The sequence below is a fragment of the Chiloscyllium plagiosum genome, chromosome 10 (genome assembly GCF_004010195.1).
Source record: "Chiloscyllium plagiosum isolate BGI_BamShark_2017 chromosome 10, ASM401019v2, whole genome shotgun sequence".
NCBI lineage: Eukaryota > Metazoa > Chordata > Chondrichthyes > Orectolobiformes > Hemiscylliidae > Chiloscyllium > Chiloscyllium plagiosum.
Window position 1 is genome coordinate 31,548,816 of NC_057719.1, and position 17,757 is coordinate 31,566,572.

At 40.5% G+C, this 17,757-nt stretch overlaps 2 protein-coding genes across 5 annotated transcripts in view; one reads left to right on the forward strand and one right to left on the reverse strand.

The window, feature by feature from the left end:
• The window catches only part of fancm (FA complementation group M), a 172,992-nt gene extending 162,252 nt beyond the window's left edge, over positions 1-10,740 (forward strand). For all 4 annotated transcript variants that reach the window (XM_043697323.1, XM_043697322.1, XM_043697327.1 and 1 more), the window contains one exon: positions 10,596-10,740. In XM_043697323.1, coding sequence (XP_043553258.1) covers positions 10,596-10,740 — 145 coding nt within the window. The remainder of the gene's footprint in view (positions 1-10,595) is intronic.
• The window catches only part of tpp1 (tripeptidyl peptidase I), a 33,978-nt gene continuing 26,671 nt past the window's right edge, over positions 10,451-17,757 (reverse strand). Inside the window, 1 exon segment of the mRNA XM_043697333.1 lies at positions 10,451-11,437. Coding sequence (XP_043553268.1) covers positions 11,282-11,437 — 156 coding nt within the window. The 3' untranslated portion in view covers positions 10,451-11,281.

Consider the following 17,757-nt stretch of genomic DNA (forward strand, 5'->3'; position numbering starts at 1 on the left):
AATTTATCTAGATTTTGAAAACATCTAAAATAACAGATTGCATAATAACAAACAAAACCAGAGAATATGGAATTAAAAGACCAGGAGAAGAATGAATTTAAGAAGTGTTTGATTCCAAAATTATGTTTGATAGCATATTTGATGAGTATAATCAAATACTGAGGAGAACTTCAACACAAGAAATAATTTGTAAATTGGTAGTAATAGATAAATGTGAATTCATACAATAAAGGAGTTGCATATCTAGTTCATTTGATTCGATGGCTTCTTTGCAATGCAGAGCAACATCCAAGCGTAGGTAGCACTCCATACCGGCTGAGTTTACCATGAGGGTCTGGAGATATGGTGACCCTCAGGTTAAACAACCACCAGTCATTTCTCTCTAATGAGCGAATATCCCTAAGATCTGGTAAGAGCATGGTGACTAACCAGGGCTCTTGTGGTGCAGTGTGATGGGTTTAGGTGTGTCTATTTTAATGCAAGAAGTAACAAGAATAAGGATGATTAATTTAGAACATTGATCAGTACTTGGAACTATGATGTTATGGCCATTACGGATACATGGATATCACAGGGGCAGAAATGGTTGTTGAATGTTCCAGGGTTTAGATGTTTCAAAAGGAATAGGAGGGGAGGTAAAAGAGGTGGCGGAAGTGAGATGGTTTGTCTACAGAGTCAGTATGGGTGGAAGTCAGAAACAGGAAAAGGACAGTCACTTTATTGGGAGTTTTCTACAGACATCCCAATAGCAACAGAGACAAGGAGGAGCAGATTAGGAGGCAGATTTTGGAAAGATGCATAAGTAACAGGGTTTTTGTCATGGGTGACTTCAACTTCCCTAATATAATTGGAACCTCCTCAGTTCAAATAGTTTGGATGGAGCAATTTTTTTGTCAGAAATTCTTCCTGGACACACCTGACTCAATATATAAATAGACCGACTAGAGGGGAGGCCATATTGGATTTGGTGCTTGGTAACGAACCAGGTCAGGTGTCAGATCTCTGTGATCACAATTCCCTGACCGTTACTATAGTTATGGACAGAGAAAGCAGATGATGGTATGGGAAAGTATTTAACTGGGAGTGGGGTATTTACAATGCTATTAGGCAGGAACTGGGGCACGTAAATTGGGAAATGCTGTCAGGAAAATGCAAGATAGAAATGTGGAGGTTGTTTAGGGGGTGCTTGCCGATAGTGCTGGACAGGTTTGTCTCACTGAAGCAAGGAAGGGATGGTAGGGTGAAGGAACCTTAGGGAACAAGGGATGTAAAACATCTAGTCAAGAGGAGGAAGGAAGCTTACTTAAGGTTGAGGAGGCAAGAATCAGACGGGGCTCAAGAGAGCTACAAGGTAGCCAGGAAGGAACTGACGAATTGACTTAGAGCTGGAAGGGGGCATGAGAAAGCTTAGATAAATCAGATTAAGAAAAATCTCAAGGCATTCTACACTTGTGAGGAACAAGAGGATGGCTAGAGTGAGGATAGGGCCGATCAGGGATAGTGGAGGGAACTTGTGACTAGATTTGGAGGAGGCAGGGAGGACCTTGATGAATAACTTTGCTTCATTATTCACTGCTGAAAGGGACCTTGATGTTTGTGAGGACAATGTGAAACAGGCTGACATGCTCGAAAAGTTAATGTTAAGAAGGAGGATGTGCTCAAAATTTTGAAAAACATAAGAATAGATAAGTCCCCTGGACCAGACAGGATAACCCAAAGGTTAGTATGGGAAGCAAGGGAAAAAGATTGCTGCATCTTTGGTGATGGTCTTTGCATCCTCACTGTCCACTGGAGTAGTGCCAGATGATTGGAGGGTGGCAAATGTAATTTCATTGTTCAAGAAAGGGAATAGGGATACTCCTGGGAATTACAGACCAGTCTGTCTTATAGAGTCATAGAGTCACAGTGATGTACGGCACGGAAATAGACCATTCCATGCCGACCAGATATCCTAACCCAATCTAGTCCCACCTGCCAGCACCCGGCCCATATCCCTCCAAACCCTTCCTAATCATATACCCATCCAGATGCCTTTTAAATGTTGCAATTGTATGAGCCTCCACCACTTCCTCTGGCAGCTCATTCCATACACTTACCACCCTCTGTGTGAAAAAGTTGCCCCTTAGGTCTCTTTTATATCTTTCCCCTCTCACCCTAAACATATGCCCTCTAGTTCTGAACTCCCCGACCTCAGGGAAAAGACTTTGTCTATTTATCCTATCCATGCCCCTCATGATTTTAGTAACCTCTATAAGGTCACCCCTCAGCCTCCGACGCTCCAGGGAAAACAGCCCCAGCCTGTTCAGCCTCTCCCTATAGCTCAAATCCTCCAACCCTGGCAACATTCTTGCTAATCTTTTCTGAACCCTTTCAAGTTTCACAACATCTTTCCAATAGGAAGGAGGCCAGATCTGCACACAATGTCCTGTACAGCTGCAACATGACCTTCCAACACCTGTACTCAATACTCTGACCAATAAGGGAAAGCATACCAAACACCGCCTTCACTATCCTATCTACCTGTGACTCCACTTACAAGGAGCTATGTACCTGAACTCCAAGATCTCTTTGTTCAGCAACACTCCCTAGGACCTTACCATTAAGTGTATAAATAGTGCTAAGATTTCCCAAAATGCAGCACCTCCCATTTATCTAAATTAAACTCCATCTGACATTTCTCAGCCCATTGGCCCCTTTGATCAAGATCCCGTTGTAATCTGAGGTAACCTTATGTCGGTGGTAGGCAAATTATTGGCGAGGATTCTGAGAGATAGGGTTTATGATTACTTGGAAAACCATAGTTTGATTAGAGGTAGTCAACATGGCTTTGTGGGGGGCAGGTCATGCCTCTCAAGCCTAATTTAAATCTTTGAGGATGTGACAAAACACATTGATGAAGGTAGACCAAAGGATGTGGTGTACATCAATTTTAGCAAGGCGTTTGACAAGGTTCCTCATGGTAGGCTCATTTAGAAAGTAAGGAGGCATGGGATACAAGGAAATTTGGCTGCCTGGATGCAGAATTGGCTGGCCAATAGTAAACAGAGGGTGGTAGTAAATGGAGAGTATTCAGTCTAAAGAACAGTGACCAGTGGTGTTTTGCAGGGATCTGTTTTGGGACCTCTACTCTTTGTGATTTTTATAAGTGAGAGATCTTTTACATTACATTACATTACATTACATTACATTACAGTGTGGAAACAGGCCCTTCGGCCCAACAATCCACACCGCCCCGCCGAAGCGTAACCCACCCATAACCCTACATATATCCCTTACCTAACACTACGGGCAATTTAGCATGGCCAATTCACCTGACCTGCACATCTTTGGACTGTGGGAGGAAACCGGAGCACCCGGAGGAAACCCACGCAGACACTGGGAGAATGTGCAAAATCCACACAGTCAGTCGCCTGAGGTGAGAATTGAACCCGGGTCTCTGGCGCTGTGAGGCAGTAGTGCTAACCACTGTGCCACCGTGCCGCCCACGATCTTGGAGTGCAGGTTCATAGCTCCTTGAAAGTGGTGTCGCGGGTAGGTAGGATAGTGAAGGTGGTGTTTGGTATGCTTTCATTTATTGGTTAGAGTATTGAGTACAGGAGTTGGGAGGTCATGTTGCGGCTGTACAGGATATTGGTTAGGCCAATGGAATATTGTGTGTAATTCTGGTCTCCTTTCTATCAGAAAGATGTTGAGTTAGTAGGCACAACATCGAGGGCCAAAGAGCCTGTACTGCTCTACAACTTTCTAAGTTCGATGTTCTTTGAAGGTTGGTGGACTGGTGGATAGTGTGGAGGGCTGTTGCAGAAAACTGGGTTCAAGGCAGGATTCTTGACAGTGTGGACGAACAGAGAGATCTTGGGAGTCCGTGTCCATAGATCCCACAAAGTTGCCACCCAAGATTGATAAGGTTGTTACGGTGTATGGTGTGTTAGCTTTCATTAGCAGGGGGATTGAATCTAAGAGCTGCAGGGTTATGCAGAGCACTGGTTAGACCACACTTGGAATACTGTGTTCAGTTCTAGCCGCCTCATCGTAGCAAGATTATGGAAGTTGTCGAGAGGGTGTAGAGAAGATTTACTGAGATGCTGTCTGGACTGGAGGACATGACTTATCCAGAAAGGTTGGGGGAGCTAAGGCTCTTCTCACTGGAGTGAAGAAGGATGAGAAGTGACTTGATAGAGGCGTGCAAGATGATGAGAGGCAGAGATAAAGTGAATAGTCAGAGATTTTTCCCTAGAGCAGAAATGGCTATCACAAGAGGGCATCATTTTAAGGCAATTGGAGGAACGTTTAGAGGAGATGTCAGAGGTTAATTCTTTACACAGAGTGGTGGGTGCGTGGAATGCACTGCCAGTAGTGGTAATAGAGTCAGATATATTAGGGACATTTTAGTGACTCTTGGATAAGCATAAGGATAATAGTAAATTGAAGAGAATGTAGGTTGCTTTGATCTTAGAGTAGGATAAAAGGTTGGCACAACATCAAGGGCCGAAGAACAGTACAGCACAGTACAGGTTCTATATTCATACCCCTGAGCCAGGTGACTTGGGTTCAAATTACACCTACTCCAGAGGTCACAGAGGAATAGAAATGTATGGCATGGAAATGGCATTCAGTCAGACTCGTTTACGCTGACCTACTCTAAGAAAAGCAATCTCATACCTTGTAATTTACTATCATCCATGTGCTTATCCAAGATAAATACCGTAAATAAATCTAGTCCCATTTGGCCCATATCCCTCTAAATCCTTCCTATTCATACACTCATTCAGATGGTTTTTAAGTGTTTCAATTGTACCCAGCATCCACCACTTCTTCAGGCAACTCATTCCATACATGCACCAACCTCTACGAAAAACATTTGCCCCTTAGGTCCCTTTTAAATGTTTCCCCTCTCACCTTAAACATATCCCCTGTAGTTTTGGACTCCCCCATTCCAGGGAAAAGACCTTGGCTGTTCACCCTGTCCATGCCCTGTGATTTCATAAACTGCTTTAAGGTCACTTCTCAGCCTCTGACACTCCCGGGAAAATAGTCCCAGCCTATTCAGACTCTCTCTGTAGATCAAACACTCCAACCCTGGCAACATCCTTGTAAATCTTTTCTGAACCCTTTCAGGTTTCACAACATCCTTCCAATAGCAGGGACACCAAAATTGAACATTGTATTCCAAAAGTGGCCTCACTAATGTCTTGTGCAGTTGCAACATGACCTTCCAACTCCTATACTTAATACACTGACCAATAAAAGCAACCATAACAAATGCCGCCTTCACTATCCTGTCTACCTGTGACTCCACTTTCAACGAACTAGGAACCTGCACTCCAAGGTCTCTCTGTTCAGCAACACTACCCAGGACCTTACCATTAAGTGTACACACCCTGCTCTGATTTGCCTTTCTAGAATGTAGCACCTCACATTTATTTAAATTAAAGTCCATCTGCCACTCTACAGTCCATTGGCCCATCTGATCAAGATCCCATTGGTCTCTGAGTTAACTTGTTCGCTAACCACTACACTTCCAGGTTTGGTGTCATCTGCAAACTTACTAACCGTACCTCCGATGATCACACCCAAATAATTCTGGCCCATCTTTAATTGTCCTTGAGAAGGTGAGCTGCAATCCATGTGCTGTAAGTAGATGTACAATGCCCTTAGGGAGTGAATTCCATGATTTTGACATTAATACTTTTGTACGTTTTAGCAGCTCCACTAGTACAGCATATGATATGATACAGATTTTTAATGGTTTAGCTGCTGTAGTAGATCTGGATTTAATCAATTTATCATGGTGGAATTGTAATACAATTTTTGTAATATATTTCATTCAGAGAAACTGTGGGTAATTTTAGATTAGGTTAGTAACGTAAGGCAAATAGTGGTATTGATTCAACTGACCATTATATACAACTCCAAATTTTTGTTTCTACCAACCAACTTCATTAGCGTGACAAGGACAAAATCAGTTCCATAAACACAAAACTAAATTATCCTTAAATACAAACAGTTTATCAGAAATTTTCTAAATGTTGAACAAGTCTGCTAAAAACAGAAAACCTGTTAGTACATTAGTAACTAATTTCCATAACTTGTTTATGCCAATTGTATATAAAAATACACTTTTGTATGAGAAATATAAATTATCTTAGCTAAATTTCAGGTTTCTTGACATGTTAATTAATTTCCAATCTTACTAGTAGCAATCTTTTTACCATCAGATTACCTAGTCAACTAGTAAACGTTGCTATATAATACATATGAGGTTTGATTGCTTAAACCAGGTTGTCAATATTCACACAAGGAAATTCTACAGACTAAACGGAATTGATACATGGAGTAATGATTCGTAGAATCATAGAACCTTACAGTACAGAAAAGGCACCAGTCACACATTGCTACAGTAAGCCCACAGCCTTGAATGTTACTGTAGGTCATAACATCTCAGAACAAGTTGATTAGAAAATATCTAAATACCACCAAGTAGCCCTATGATCTTTTGGGACTATGGTGACTTTGCTAAAGAAAATTTGAATGGGATCGAGAGGCAAAAGAGTCTGAGAACAAATACACAAGTCACAAAGTCCAACAGAAGAGCAAGCCAAGCACAATTTACTTTTACTTTGTCCTTCTAAAAATAAAGAAATTATGATAAACTAATATTGAACCTGCCATTTTGTAAAAGGTTTATAAAGTCATAGAGATATACAACATGGAAACAGATCCTTCAGTTCAGTTTGTCCATCCAACCAGAAATCTTAAATAAATGTAGTCCTGTTTACCAGCCTCCTCCACTTCTTCTGGCAGCTCATTCCATATAAACATCACTTTCTGTGTGTAAAAGCTTCCCTTTAGGTCCCTTTTAAATGGGGCAGCATTGTGGCACAGCGTTTAGGACCCAGGTTCGATTCTGGACCTGGGTTCGATTCCAGCCTCGGGCGACTGTGCAAACTCCACACAGACATTCTCCCCGTGTCTGCATGGGTTTCCTCTGGGTGCTCCAGTTTCCTCCCACAATCTGAAGCTTTGCAGGTTAGGTGGATTGGCCATGCTAAATTGCTGATAATGTTCAGGGATGTATAGGTTGGGAGCATGTGTCAGGGTTGAATGTAGGGGAATGGGTCTGGGTGGGATACTCTTCAGAGGGTCGGTGTGGACTTGTTCGGCCAAAGGGCATGTTTCCACACAGTAGGAATTCTAATGTTGGAAATTTTTAAAATCTTTCCCCTCACACCTTAAACCTATGCCCTTTGGTTCAGGATTCCCCCCCACTGGAGAAAATACCTTGTCTATTTACCCTATCCATGTCCCTTGTGATTTTATAAACCTCTATAAGATTACCCCTCAGCCTCTAATGCTACAGGAAAAACAGCCTCAATCTATTCCGTCTTTCCCTGGAGCCCCCCAACCCTGTAAATATTTTCTAAACCCTTTCAAGTTTCACAACATCCTTCCCATGGGAGGGACACCAGCATTGCACGCAATATTCCAATAGTGGCCTAACCAATGTCCTGTGCAGAGGCAACATGACCTCCCAACTTTTTTACTTAAGATACTGACCAATAAATGCAAGCACACCAAATACCGCCTTCACTATCAAGGTGACTCGACTTTCAAGGAACTATGAACCTGCACTCCAAGATCTCTTTGTTCAGCGATGCTCCCCTGGACCTTACTATTAAGTGTATAAGACCTGCCCCGATTTACCTTTCCAAAGTGCAGCACCTCACATTTGTCTCAACTTGATTAGATGGGCCAAGGGGCTGAGGAGTGGCAGATGAAGTTCCTGTTGTACTCTGAGATGACCACCTTCGCTATCCACTACACCTCCAATTTTGGTGTTGTCTGCAAACTTACTAACCACACCTCCTATGCTCACATTCCAAATCATTTATATAAATGATGAAAAGCAGTGGACCCAGTACCGATCCTTGTAGCACACCGCTGGTCACAGGCCTACTGTCTTAAAAGCAACCCTCTACCATCACACTCTGTCTTCTACCTTTGAGCCAGTTCTGTATTCAAATTGCTAGTTCTCCTAGTTTTCAGTGTCATCAATCAAGTCACTGAAGACTTTTTAAAAAAAAAAAATTGAGGATAGTATCAAAAATGTAGAAATATACCTCGGGCAAGGATGCATATGTTAGGTCTTTTTGAAAAGTATGGGATGTAACATAATAGAGATTTTATTTAAAATTGTGAAATGTTTTGATAAAGTTGATGCAAATTGTCTCCACTTGCGCAGAGCAAAACTACAGGCCATCAGTATAAGGTAGTTACTAAGACATTAACCACAGAATTCACAAGAAACTTCTCAATAACTTAGAGTGGTGAGAATATAGGACTTTCCATCTCCGGGTCTGATTAAAAGGTATGGCATGGGTACATTTAAAGGAAAGCTGGATAGGCATATGAGCCAGAGGGAAATAGCAGTCCAGGATAGATTCAGAAGAAATATGGGAAGGAGTCTTAAATTGATCAAAATTGCAGGTACAGGGGCTGGCTGAATTGAAAGGCCCGTTCTGTGCTGTCTCCTATCGACTGTTATTAGAAAGCCAACTTTGTGCAACTGATTTGATCTAATTGCAAGCTTATAAATACGTTGTCAAAGGGAGTTAAAGATTCTACATGCCCATGGAAATGTGTATTTGTCTGCTTGTGATGTGTTGTCCAGATATCAAGTATCTGGACACCACATCACTGCTTCTTGCAAAGTTGCCTTTATTCTTTTAATAGCTGTTATCTGGAACCACATCATAGTTCCAAAAATTATCTCAATCCAAATTCCAGCATTTAGTGTGACAGTCTTAGGATGTTTGTTCTCTACTTTAACATTCGAAAAAGAAATTAGGTATCTTTATAATAACTACAACTGGCTTAAGCACCTGTGTGTGAGAGTGAGAGAGACAACAGACCTGGAGGTTCTTCCCACGAAGATGTTGCCTGGCTCAGGTGTTTTTAGATAAGTGCAATGGACAGGGGAAGAAGGTTAGCTCAGAGTAGATCAGATTAGCCAATGGGTCGATGAGAAATGCTGCATTTTGGTAGGGCAAAATGTATGCACTTAAAAGTCCTGAGGAGTGCTGCTGAATAAAGAAACCTTTGTTTGCAGGTAAACAAGGTGGTGATTGGTATGCTTTCCTTTATCAGTCAGTGCGTTGAGTACCCAAGTTAGGAGGTCATTTGGCTATGCAGGATATTGGTAAGGCACTTTTGGAATACTGCTTTCAATTCCGGTTTCCCTGCTATAGGAAAGATAGTGTGGAACTTGAAAAAGTTTGAGCTAAAGGGAAAGGCTGAATCACCTGGGGCTATTTTCTCTGGAATGTTGAGGCTGAGGAATGACCTAATAGAAGTTTTTAAAACTGTGAAGGGCGTGGATAGGGTGAATAGTTAAGGTCTTTTCCCCAGGGTAGGGGTGTCCAAAACTAGAGGGGCACAGTTGAAGGTGAGAGGGGAAAGATTTAAAAAGGAGAAGGTTTTCATGCAGAAGGTGGTAAGAATATGGAATGAACTGCCAGAGAAGGTGGTGGTGGAGGCTAGTACAATTACAATATTTAAAAGACACCTGAATGGTTTTATGAATAGGAAGCTTTTACAGGGATGTAGCAAATGGGATTAGATTAATTTAGGATATATGGATGGGTTGGATCAAAGGATGAGCAGACAAATCTGTGTCCATGTACATAGATCCTTGAAAGTTGCCACCCAGGTTGACAGGGTTGTTAAGAAGGCATTCAGTGTTTTAGCTTTTATTAATAGAGGGATCAAGTTCCAGAATCATGAGGTTATGCTGCAGCTGTACAAAACTCTGGTGCGGCCATACTTGGAGTATTGTGTACAGTTCTGGTCACCGCATTATAAGAAGGATGTGGATGCTTTGGAAAGGGTGCAGAGATTTACTAGGATATTGCCTGGTATGGAGGGAAGGTCTTGAGGAAAAGCTGAGGGACTTGAGGCTGTTTTCGTTAGAGAGAAGAAGGTTGAGAGGTGACTTTAATAGAGACATAAGATAATCGGAGGGTTAGATAGCGGACAGGGAGAGCTTTTTTCCAAGTATGGTGACAGCAAGCACGAGGAGGCATAGCTTTAAATTGAGGGGTGATAGATATAGGACAGATGTCAGAGGTACTTTCTTTACTCAGACAGTAGTAGGGGTATGGAATGCTTTTCCTGCAATGGTAGTAGATTAGCCAATTTTAAGTACATTTAAGTTGTCATTGGACAAGCATATGGACGTACATGGAATAGTGTAGGTTAGATGGGCTTCAGATTGGTATGACAGGTCGATGCAACATCGAGGGTGGCGCTGTAATGTTCTATCTATCTATTTCCATGTTGTACATCTCTATGATTCTTCATGTTGTCTTCCTCGTTACACATCTCTCCTAGTGGTGACTACTTTTAAAAATAAGGTACAATTGTGCATTGAAAAAAATCCAGGATGTCAAAGTTTTATTAAAGAATTTTAATATTTTTAAACTATTGTATACTACATTGGTATTACACTTCTTTGAGGTATGCATTTCCGTATTGTTATGAAAGTCCTTTTTATTTGATAAATTTGTAGTTAATGTTATTATTTTCATTCATTCTAGTTCAGTGGATGAAATAGCATCTCGAGGAAAGGTTAGTCACCGCCGAGCTGAAGAAATCTACCGATACCTTCACTATGTATTTGATCGACAAATGGTACCTGATCATCTCAGACTATCTAACCATAAACAAAATGTACAGCCATAAATATAATTGGCCTAATGTGGGCATCTTTAAATGCACTTTATTTCCGTAGTGCTTCATTACTGATGTATAAATTATGTAAATAAAAATCTGTTGAAAGATTTTATCAGCATATTCAAATATTATCATTCAGTCTCTGCCAACTGACCAAAGTTCAATGACCTATAACTTAAACAATTCAAGTAAATTTAGTCAGACGAAGAACTAGTTACAAAATCCATTAGATTATGAGTGCTTAATTTAGATATCTTTAGATTTAAGATGTTTCATATTTGCTCAGTAATTTAACTTAATGAATTCAATATTAACTCTCAGTTTGAGTAACAGTTTAATCAAAATATTGTTGGTGGCATCGATAAATATTAAGCAGCACTGAAAAATACAATACTCATTTGACTCTTCATCCTTATTTGCAGATTCTTTCCAAAAAAACATTGTTTCCATCAATTTCTGTAATAAACACTAATGGTCTCGACACACACACAAAATTGAGGTCCGAAACACCATGTAGTTTACATTCAAATTGTTAAATACTTGATTCAGGTTATGGATCAGCCAATTTGCCTGCAAGGAATGCCTTGAGTAGTTCTGGATAGTTAGGTGTCCCCCAACCTGTCACAGGATCCCAAGACTGAGAAGCACAGAATCCCTGCCCTTCAACTTTTTCATCCAGACAGCCCAACTGGCATCCTGTAGTTACCTTATGATTTAAAGAGAAAATTGAGAATTCACAATTAGCAATGTAACAGGAACACTTCTAAATACAACATTTTCAAAGTGGTATTTTAATACTATTTTCCAGCCTTTAATGTGTTGTACTGTGCTCTTTGAGAGTTAAAGGTATTCCTCCAGATTAACTTTATAAAGTAGAAGCAAATTAATTATTCAATGTTATACTTAGATCTTAATGAGTTATTAGGCAGGTGATAATCCCAGTACTACAGAGCAATGAAGTGTATCTGTCCTAGTTCAACTTTGAGTTCTATTAAACTCAATTATCTGTGTTCTGAATTTAAACACAATACTGCGATTCTGGGGAAGATTAAGCTTTCATTTAAGCAATTTTGCCAACGTGAACATTTTATTCATTATACAGTGAAGTAGATACCCATTAAACTGAATAATTTTGTGTGTAAGTGTTGAGGGGCGTCTAATCAAAACTCTTCCTGTGATGCTTGGTTTCATCCTGCCCTGGAGATGTTTCTAATTTTAAGCCTGCCAGTCCACTCAGAACTTCCTCTCTGTCTATGCTAGCTTCTTTAAGTATATTTTCTATATCCACATTATCCCTCTCACTAGTGAACACCGATACAAGATACTCGTTTAGAATCCTACTTACATCCTCTGGCTCCACACACAAATTATCATTGTGGTCCTTAATGGGCCCTACTCATCCTTTCATCAGTTTCCCCTTGCACACATTCTGTACTTTGAGGGCTTCTGCTGTTTTCTGCCCTCAGTATTTGCATAACCCTTTGTTTTCCTTTGTCCCATCTGCAGGGTACACAGGATTTGTTGGACCCATACTCTCCCTACTACTTTCCTAAATGTGCCCCACTGCTTTGACAAATTTACCTAATGTTATGAAAATATAGTGGTGTACTGTACCTTTAAGAGAGTTGAAAAGCTAACAAGGACTGACAAAGTAGAGAGTTCTGAATAAAGTAAGGATGTAACACTTGGGAAACAAAAACAAATTCAAATTCGGCCAGTTTAAATTATACCCCAAGATACCAAAATCCAATCAAGTTTGAATTTAGTATTTTGATAATAAAACCAGACATTTTGAACAGTTAGAAGGAGAAGCTACCAACAAGTACAAATTGTTAACAGAACAGCTCTTTGAAAGGTACCTGTCTATAAGTTTGTGCAGAACATCGAAACAGACCTACAGAAAATCTATAGAGAAAAATCTACAAAAGGAGAATTGACAAAGCTGACTGGTTTTTGAAACGTGATTTTTAAACAAATCTTAATCGGATTTTTTAAACATCGGACTAGTTAGTAGGCGATAAAAGATAGGTTTAAGAAAAAGTAGTTGTAGGTTTTAATATTGGTGGGTTTTGAGAAGATCTGTAGCTCAGGTTGAGCTTCTCGATGTAGGCTTGTTCGTTGAGCTGGAAGGTTCATTTTCAGATGTTACCTAGTAGGGTGACGAAACATCTTCAGTGAGCCTCCGGACGAAGCACTGCTGATGTTTCCTGCTTTCTACTTAAATGTTTGGGTTTTTTTGCGTTGATGTCATTTCCTGTTCTTTTTCTCAGGGTGGTAAATGGGGTCCAAGTCAATGTGTTTGTTGATAGAGCTCTGGTTGGATGCATTCTGGCATAGTTCTTTGCCTTTTGTAATTTTAACAGATTACAGCGCGAGGTGAACGTTTTGTGTGTGGCTGGTTTAAATTAGCAGAGAGGTTTACCCAGTGTCGTAACTGTTTGCGGGCTCTCATCCACGATTTGAATAGGTTTCGACAAATCCAGACTGAAATTTGGACAGATTTGAATAGATTTGGGGTATGAAAAAGCCCAGCAGATTTAAACACTTGCAGGTTAGCGTTCTAGATCTTTAAATAAAACACAGGTGAGATAATTTAATTTCAGTGACTTGTGGTTGGTTAAATTAAAAGTGAGAAAAATGGCTCTTAAAATTGCTAGAGAGGTTCTGGGGTTTGAAGATGATTCTCAGATTTGCCAAAAAAGTTAAAGAAATAGGCCAAACTTTTAGAATGAGCAAAGAAGTTAGATTTCGATTTAACCAAGAATAAAAGTAAAGCTGAAATTGTAAGGGAGTTACTCAAACACTTAAGTGTGTCAGATAAACAGACAAGTGCAGTAGAGTTAGAAAAACTTAAATTATATTTGAGGAAAATAGAGAAGGTTCTTAGCGGAGGAAAAAGAGAATTTGAACTTGAAGTTGTGACTTAGTCAGTAAAGTCAAGTTAACAGGATGCAGATTAAAATAGAAGGTAGTGATATACACAAATATGTCAAAACACTGCCATATTTTGAGAAAGATGTTGAAGCCTCCTTTATTTCATGTGAAAAATTGACTAGGCAGATAGAGTGGTCAGAGGAATTATAGGTAATGCTATTTCAGACTAAACTGGTAGGCAGATTTAGTGAGGTAGTTGCCACACAGTCATATGAGGGATCAAGAGATTATGAAGAGGTCAAACGGGCTATTTTAAGAGCTTATGATTTGGTACCAGAAGCGTATAGACAGCGGTTTAAAAACGTAAGTTCTGACCTGGTTCCTTCTTTATGTTGAGTATGAAAGAATTAAACAGTCATTTTGATAGCCGGGTGCGGGCTTTAAAGATGGATAGGACCTATGAGGATCAGAGAGTATTCTGTTGGAGCAGTTTAAAAACTCACTTCCAGAGATGATAAGAATTCACGTAGATAAACAAAGTTCAGGAAGTGAGAAGGGCAGCAGATGAATACATGTTAGTGCATAAGACAAGCTTCCAGCCAGAATTTCATCCTGTGAGGGATAGAAGTTTCCACCACCACGAAAGAAAGAGTAGAGAACACTGAAGAGTTCACCACCTGTTAAAAAAGAAGCCCAAGAGGGTGGAAAAGAGGTGAAAGGCCTCAGGGGTGCCAACTGTGGTAAAGTGGGATATGTAAAGTCACAGTGCTGGTTGTTAAAGAAAGGCACTGTGGGAAAAGACGTGGTAAAAGAAGTTAAGCCAGTGGCATTAGTAAAGGAGACCCCAAGAACAGAGTGCACAACCTACTCGGGCTGGGTATGGACTTAGTACCTGATCTCTATAAAGATCTCTATAAAGCCTCTGTGGGTTAAGCTTACTCAAAGAACAGGGTGAGAAGGACAAGTAGTTATAATTTTGAGTTAAAGAATTTAGCCAGTCTCTATTAGTAAGAGATGAACAAATTTTCACCTTTTCTGATCCATTACCAGACAGTGTGGTAATTTGTGGGATAGATGGAGAAATTTAGGTTGTAAGACCAGGTTGGAATGCCAACTCAAGACGAGGGAAGTAACAGTGGGAGTGATTTGCAGAGTGTCAGTTCCAGGAATCCAGTTTGTTCTTGGGGATGATTTAGCAGGATCCAAGGTGGGAGTGATATCCTGTGTTGTGGAGAAGCCCAAAGATGACCAAGAAACTGAGGATTTAAAAGAAAAATATTCTGGTATTTTTCCCAGACACTCTAGTAACCAGATCCCACTATCATAAGTCCACAGCATGAAGCAAAAACTAAAGAGTAAGATGAAGGAGTTGAGGTTCAGTTAGCGAACACCCTGTTTGATTTAATGGTGCAGGAAAAACCTGAACAGGCAGAGGGTCAGACAGAAGTGCTGAGTCCTGAAAGGCTAAGGGATTTGCAACAGAAAGACAAAGATCATAAAAGATACAGATGTGGATGCGTACTCCGAAAAGGAGGCAGAGGTTATTTTTGGAAAGATAGCATCCTAAGATGGAAATGGAGACCACGGCAGTTAGTGCAGGAGGTGAAACAGGCTGAAATGCACCAGATTATGTTGCCAGTAGTATAGACAGGAACTACCTGTAGGTGGTCACAGAGGGGTATGAAAGACTCAGGCTCAGGTACAAAAACATTTTTATTGGCTTGGATTGCACAAGGATGTGGTTAACTCTTGCCGTATGTGTCATACATGCTAAATGGGAGGTAAGCCAAGGGCAGTAACAAAACCAGCACCTTTGTTGCCGATTTCTGCATTTGAAGAACCTTTCATACTGGTTATAATTCATAGTATAGGTCCCCTCACAAAACTAGAAGTGGGAACCAGTACTTGTTAACCATAATGGATGTGTCTACCAGATTTCCAGAGGTAATTCCATAACAGTATCAAGGCAAAAAGGGTGGTAGAGGAGTGGTTAGCTTTCTTCTTCTGGTATGGGCTACCCAGAGAGATTCAGCCGGACCAAGGGTCAAACTTTATTGCTAGGTTGTTTAAGGAGGTTATGGATAGCTTAGGTATACAGCACTCTTGGGAGCATAGAATGCAGTTGAAAGCTTTGTTACGGCAGTATGAGGACAAATGTAAGAATTAGATGGGGAGGACTAATGCTGTTGTACATAAATACTGCTCTCTGTGGGCTTAATCCTTTCAAAGCCAGACAAGTCCGGAAGGAGGTGGAGGCAATGCTCAACAACTGAGTTAGAGCGAGTGGAGTTTGCCGATTGTCTTAATTCCCAAACTGGACAAGAGGCAACAATTGTGTGTGGATTATCGGAAGGTCAACGTCATTACAAAATCTGACTTCTATCCAATACCAAGATTGGAGGACTGTGTCAAGAAAGTTGGACAAGCCAGTTACATCGCCAAGTTGGACTTAGTGGTTACTGGCAGATACCTTTACCAGAGACTGCGAAAGAAATTTCTGCATTTGTAACCCCAAATGGGCTATATCAGTCAAAGTGATGCCCTTTGGAATGAAGAACGCATGCACCACCTTCCAAAGACTCATGAACAGAGTTGTGGTTGGGTTAACAAACTATGCAGTCTATTTGGATGATGTAGTGATCTTTAGTAAGTCCTGGAAAGATCACATCTACAGTTGACAGAGCTCTTTGAATGACTATGAAAAGCAAAACTGGTAATAAACTTAAACAAAATTGAATTTGCAAAAGCAGAGGTGACTTTCTTGGGATGTATCATCGGTCATGGAAAGTTGATCCCTCGGAACACAAAGACTAAGGGCATCGAGAAATTTCCATGACCAACCTCTAAGAGGTGCTTCGATTCTTGGGACTAAGTGGATTCTATCGGAAGTTTGTTCCAAACTTCAGCAGTGCAGTGGCACCGTTAATCAATTTGCTGAAGAAGAGCACAAAGTTTTGGTGGACCGAACAATGCTAGGAGCCATTTGACCATTTGAAAGCATTATTAACCACCACACCAGTTTCAGCTACACCAAACCTTTTAAAGTTGCCATTGATGCTAGTGACATTGGAGTTGGAGCTGTACTGCTACAGGAAGATGAGGATGGGATTGAATTGCCAGTTGGTTACTTTTCAAAGAAACTCAATATCCTCCACGATCAAAAAAAAGAACTATCGAGTTTGGTACTGGCCTTGCCTTACAACATTTTAATGTGTAGGTCACGAACAATGTTACATTCTTAGTCTCATATCCTTGTCTTTAGAGTTCCATGTTGTTGCAGTCTTATGCTACAGACTTTTAATTGATATATTGTACATGTTGCAGGTCGTAAGAATGTAATCGCGGATTTAATTGAAATAGTCACCTCTGGCATAGTTCTTTGCCTCTCGAATTTTAACAGATTAAGACGTGAGGTGAACTTTTTCTGTGTAGCTGGTTTAAATTAGCAAAGGGGTTTACCCCCTGTCGTAACACTAAGCATCTGTTCTCAGTGCACTCTGGTTGATTTGGCTAGTTCTCATTAAACTCTTTCTGTCCCCACATTGTAGATTAATGGCAGGTGGAATTTAACCCTGATAAATGTAAGTTAATTCAGTTTGGAATGGGTCAAGGAAGTACTCAATAAATGGCACAACACTAGGAAGCTCAGTGGAATACAGGAATCTTGGGGTGCTTGTTCACGGATCTCTGAAGGTACCAGGATAGGTTAGTAAGGTAGTTGTGACATAGATTAGAAGAGCTGTACAGAACTTTGGTTACACCAGAGCTGGAGAACTGTGTACAGTTCTAGTCACCACATTAAGATGACCAACTTTTGAGTGCTGTTCTTTCATCTACTTCCTAAATTCTCCTTTTTCTACCTGTGTTGTTGGTGCTGGTCTGTACCACAATCTGTTTGCCCTCCCCTTTCAGAATACCCTGGCATGGAGCTCTGCTACTGAGAGTTCCATTAAGTTATTGAACATGTAATATGTTTTGGGTGACAGTGTTCCTTTTGAGTTACACTGTTCACTTCTTGATTTTCACACATCTTTGAGATTTTTCCTAAGTCTTCTACTATGAAAATAACTAATCAAAGTCCCACCATTTTCTTGTATTCAGACTTTCTCTCAAAAGATTAACACCAGCTTTAGTTACTCTCTTCCGCTTTAA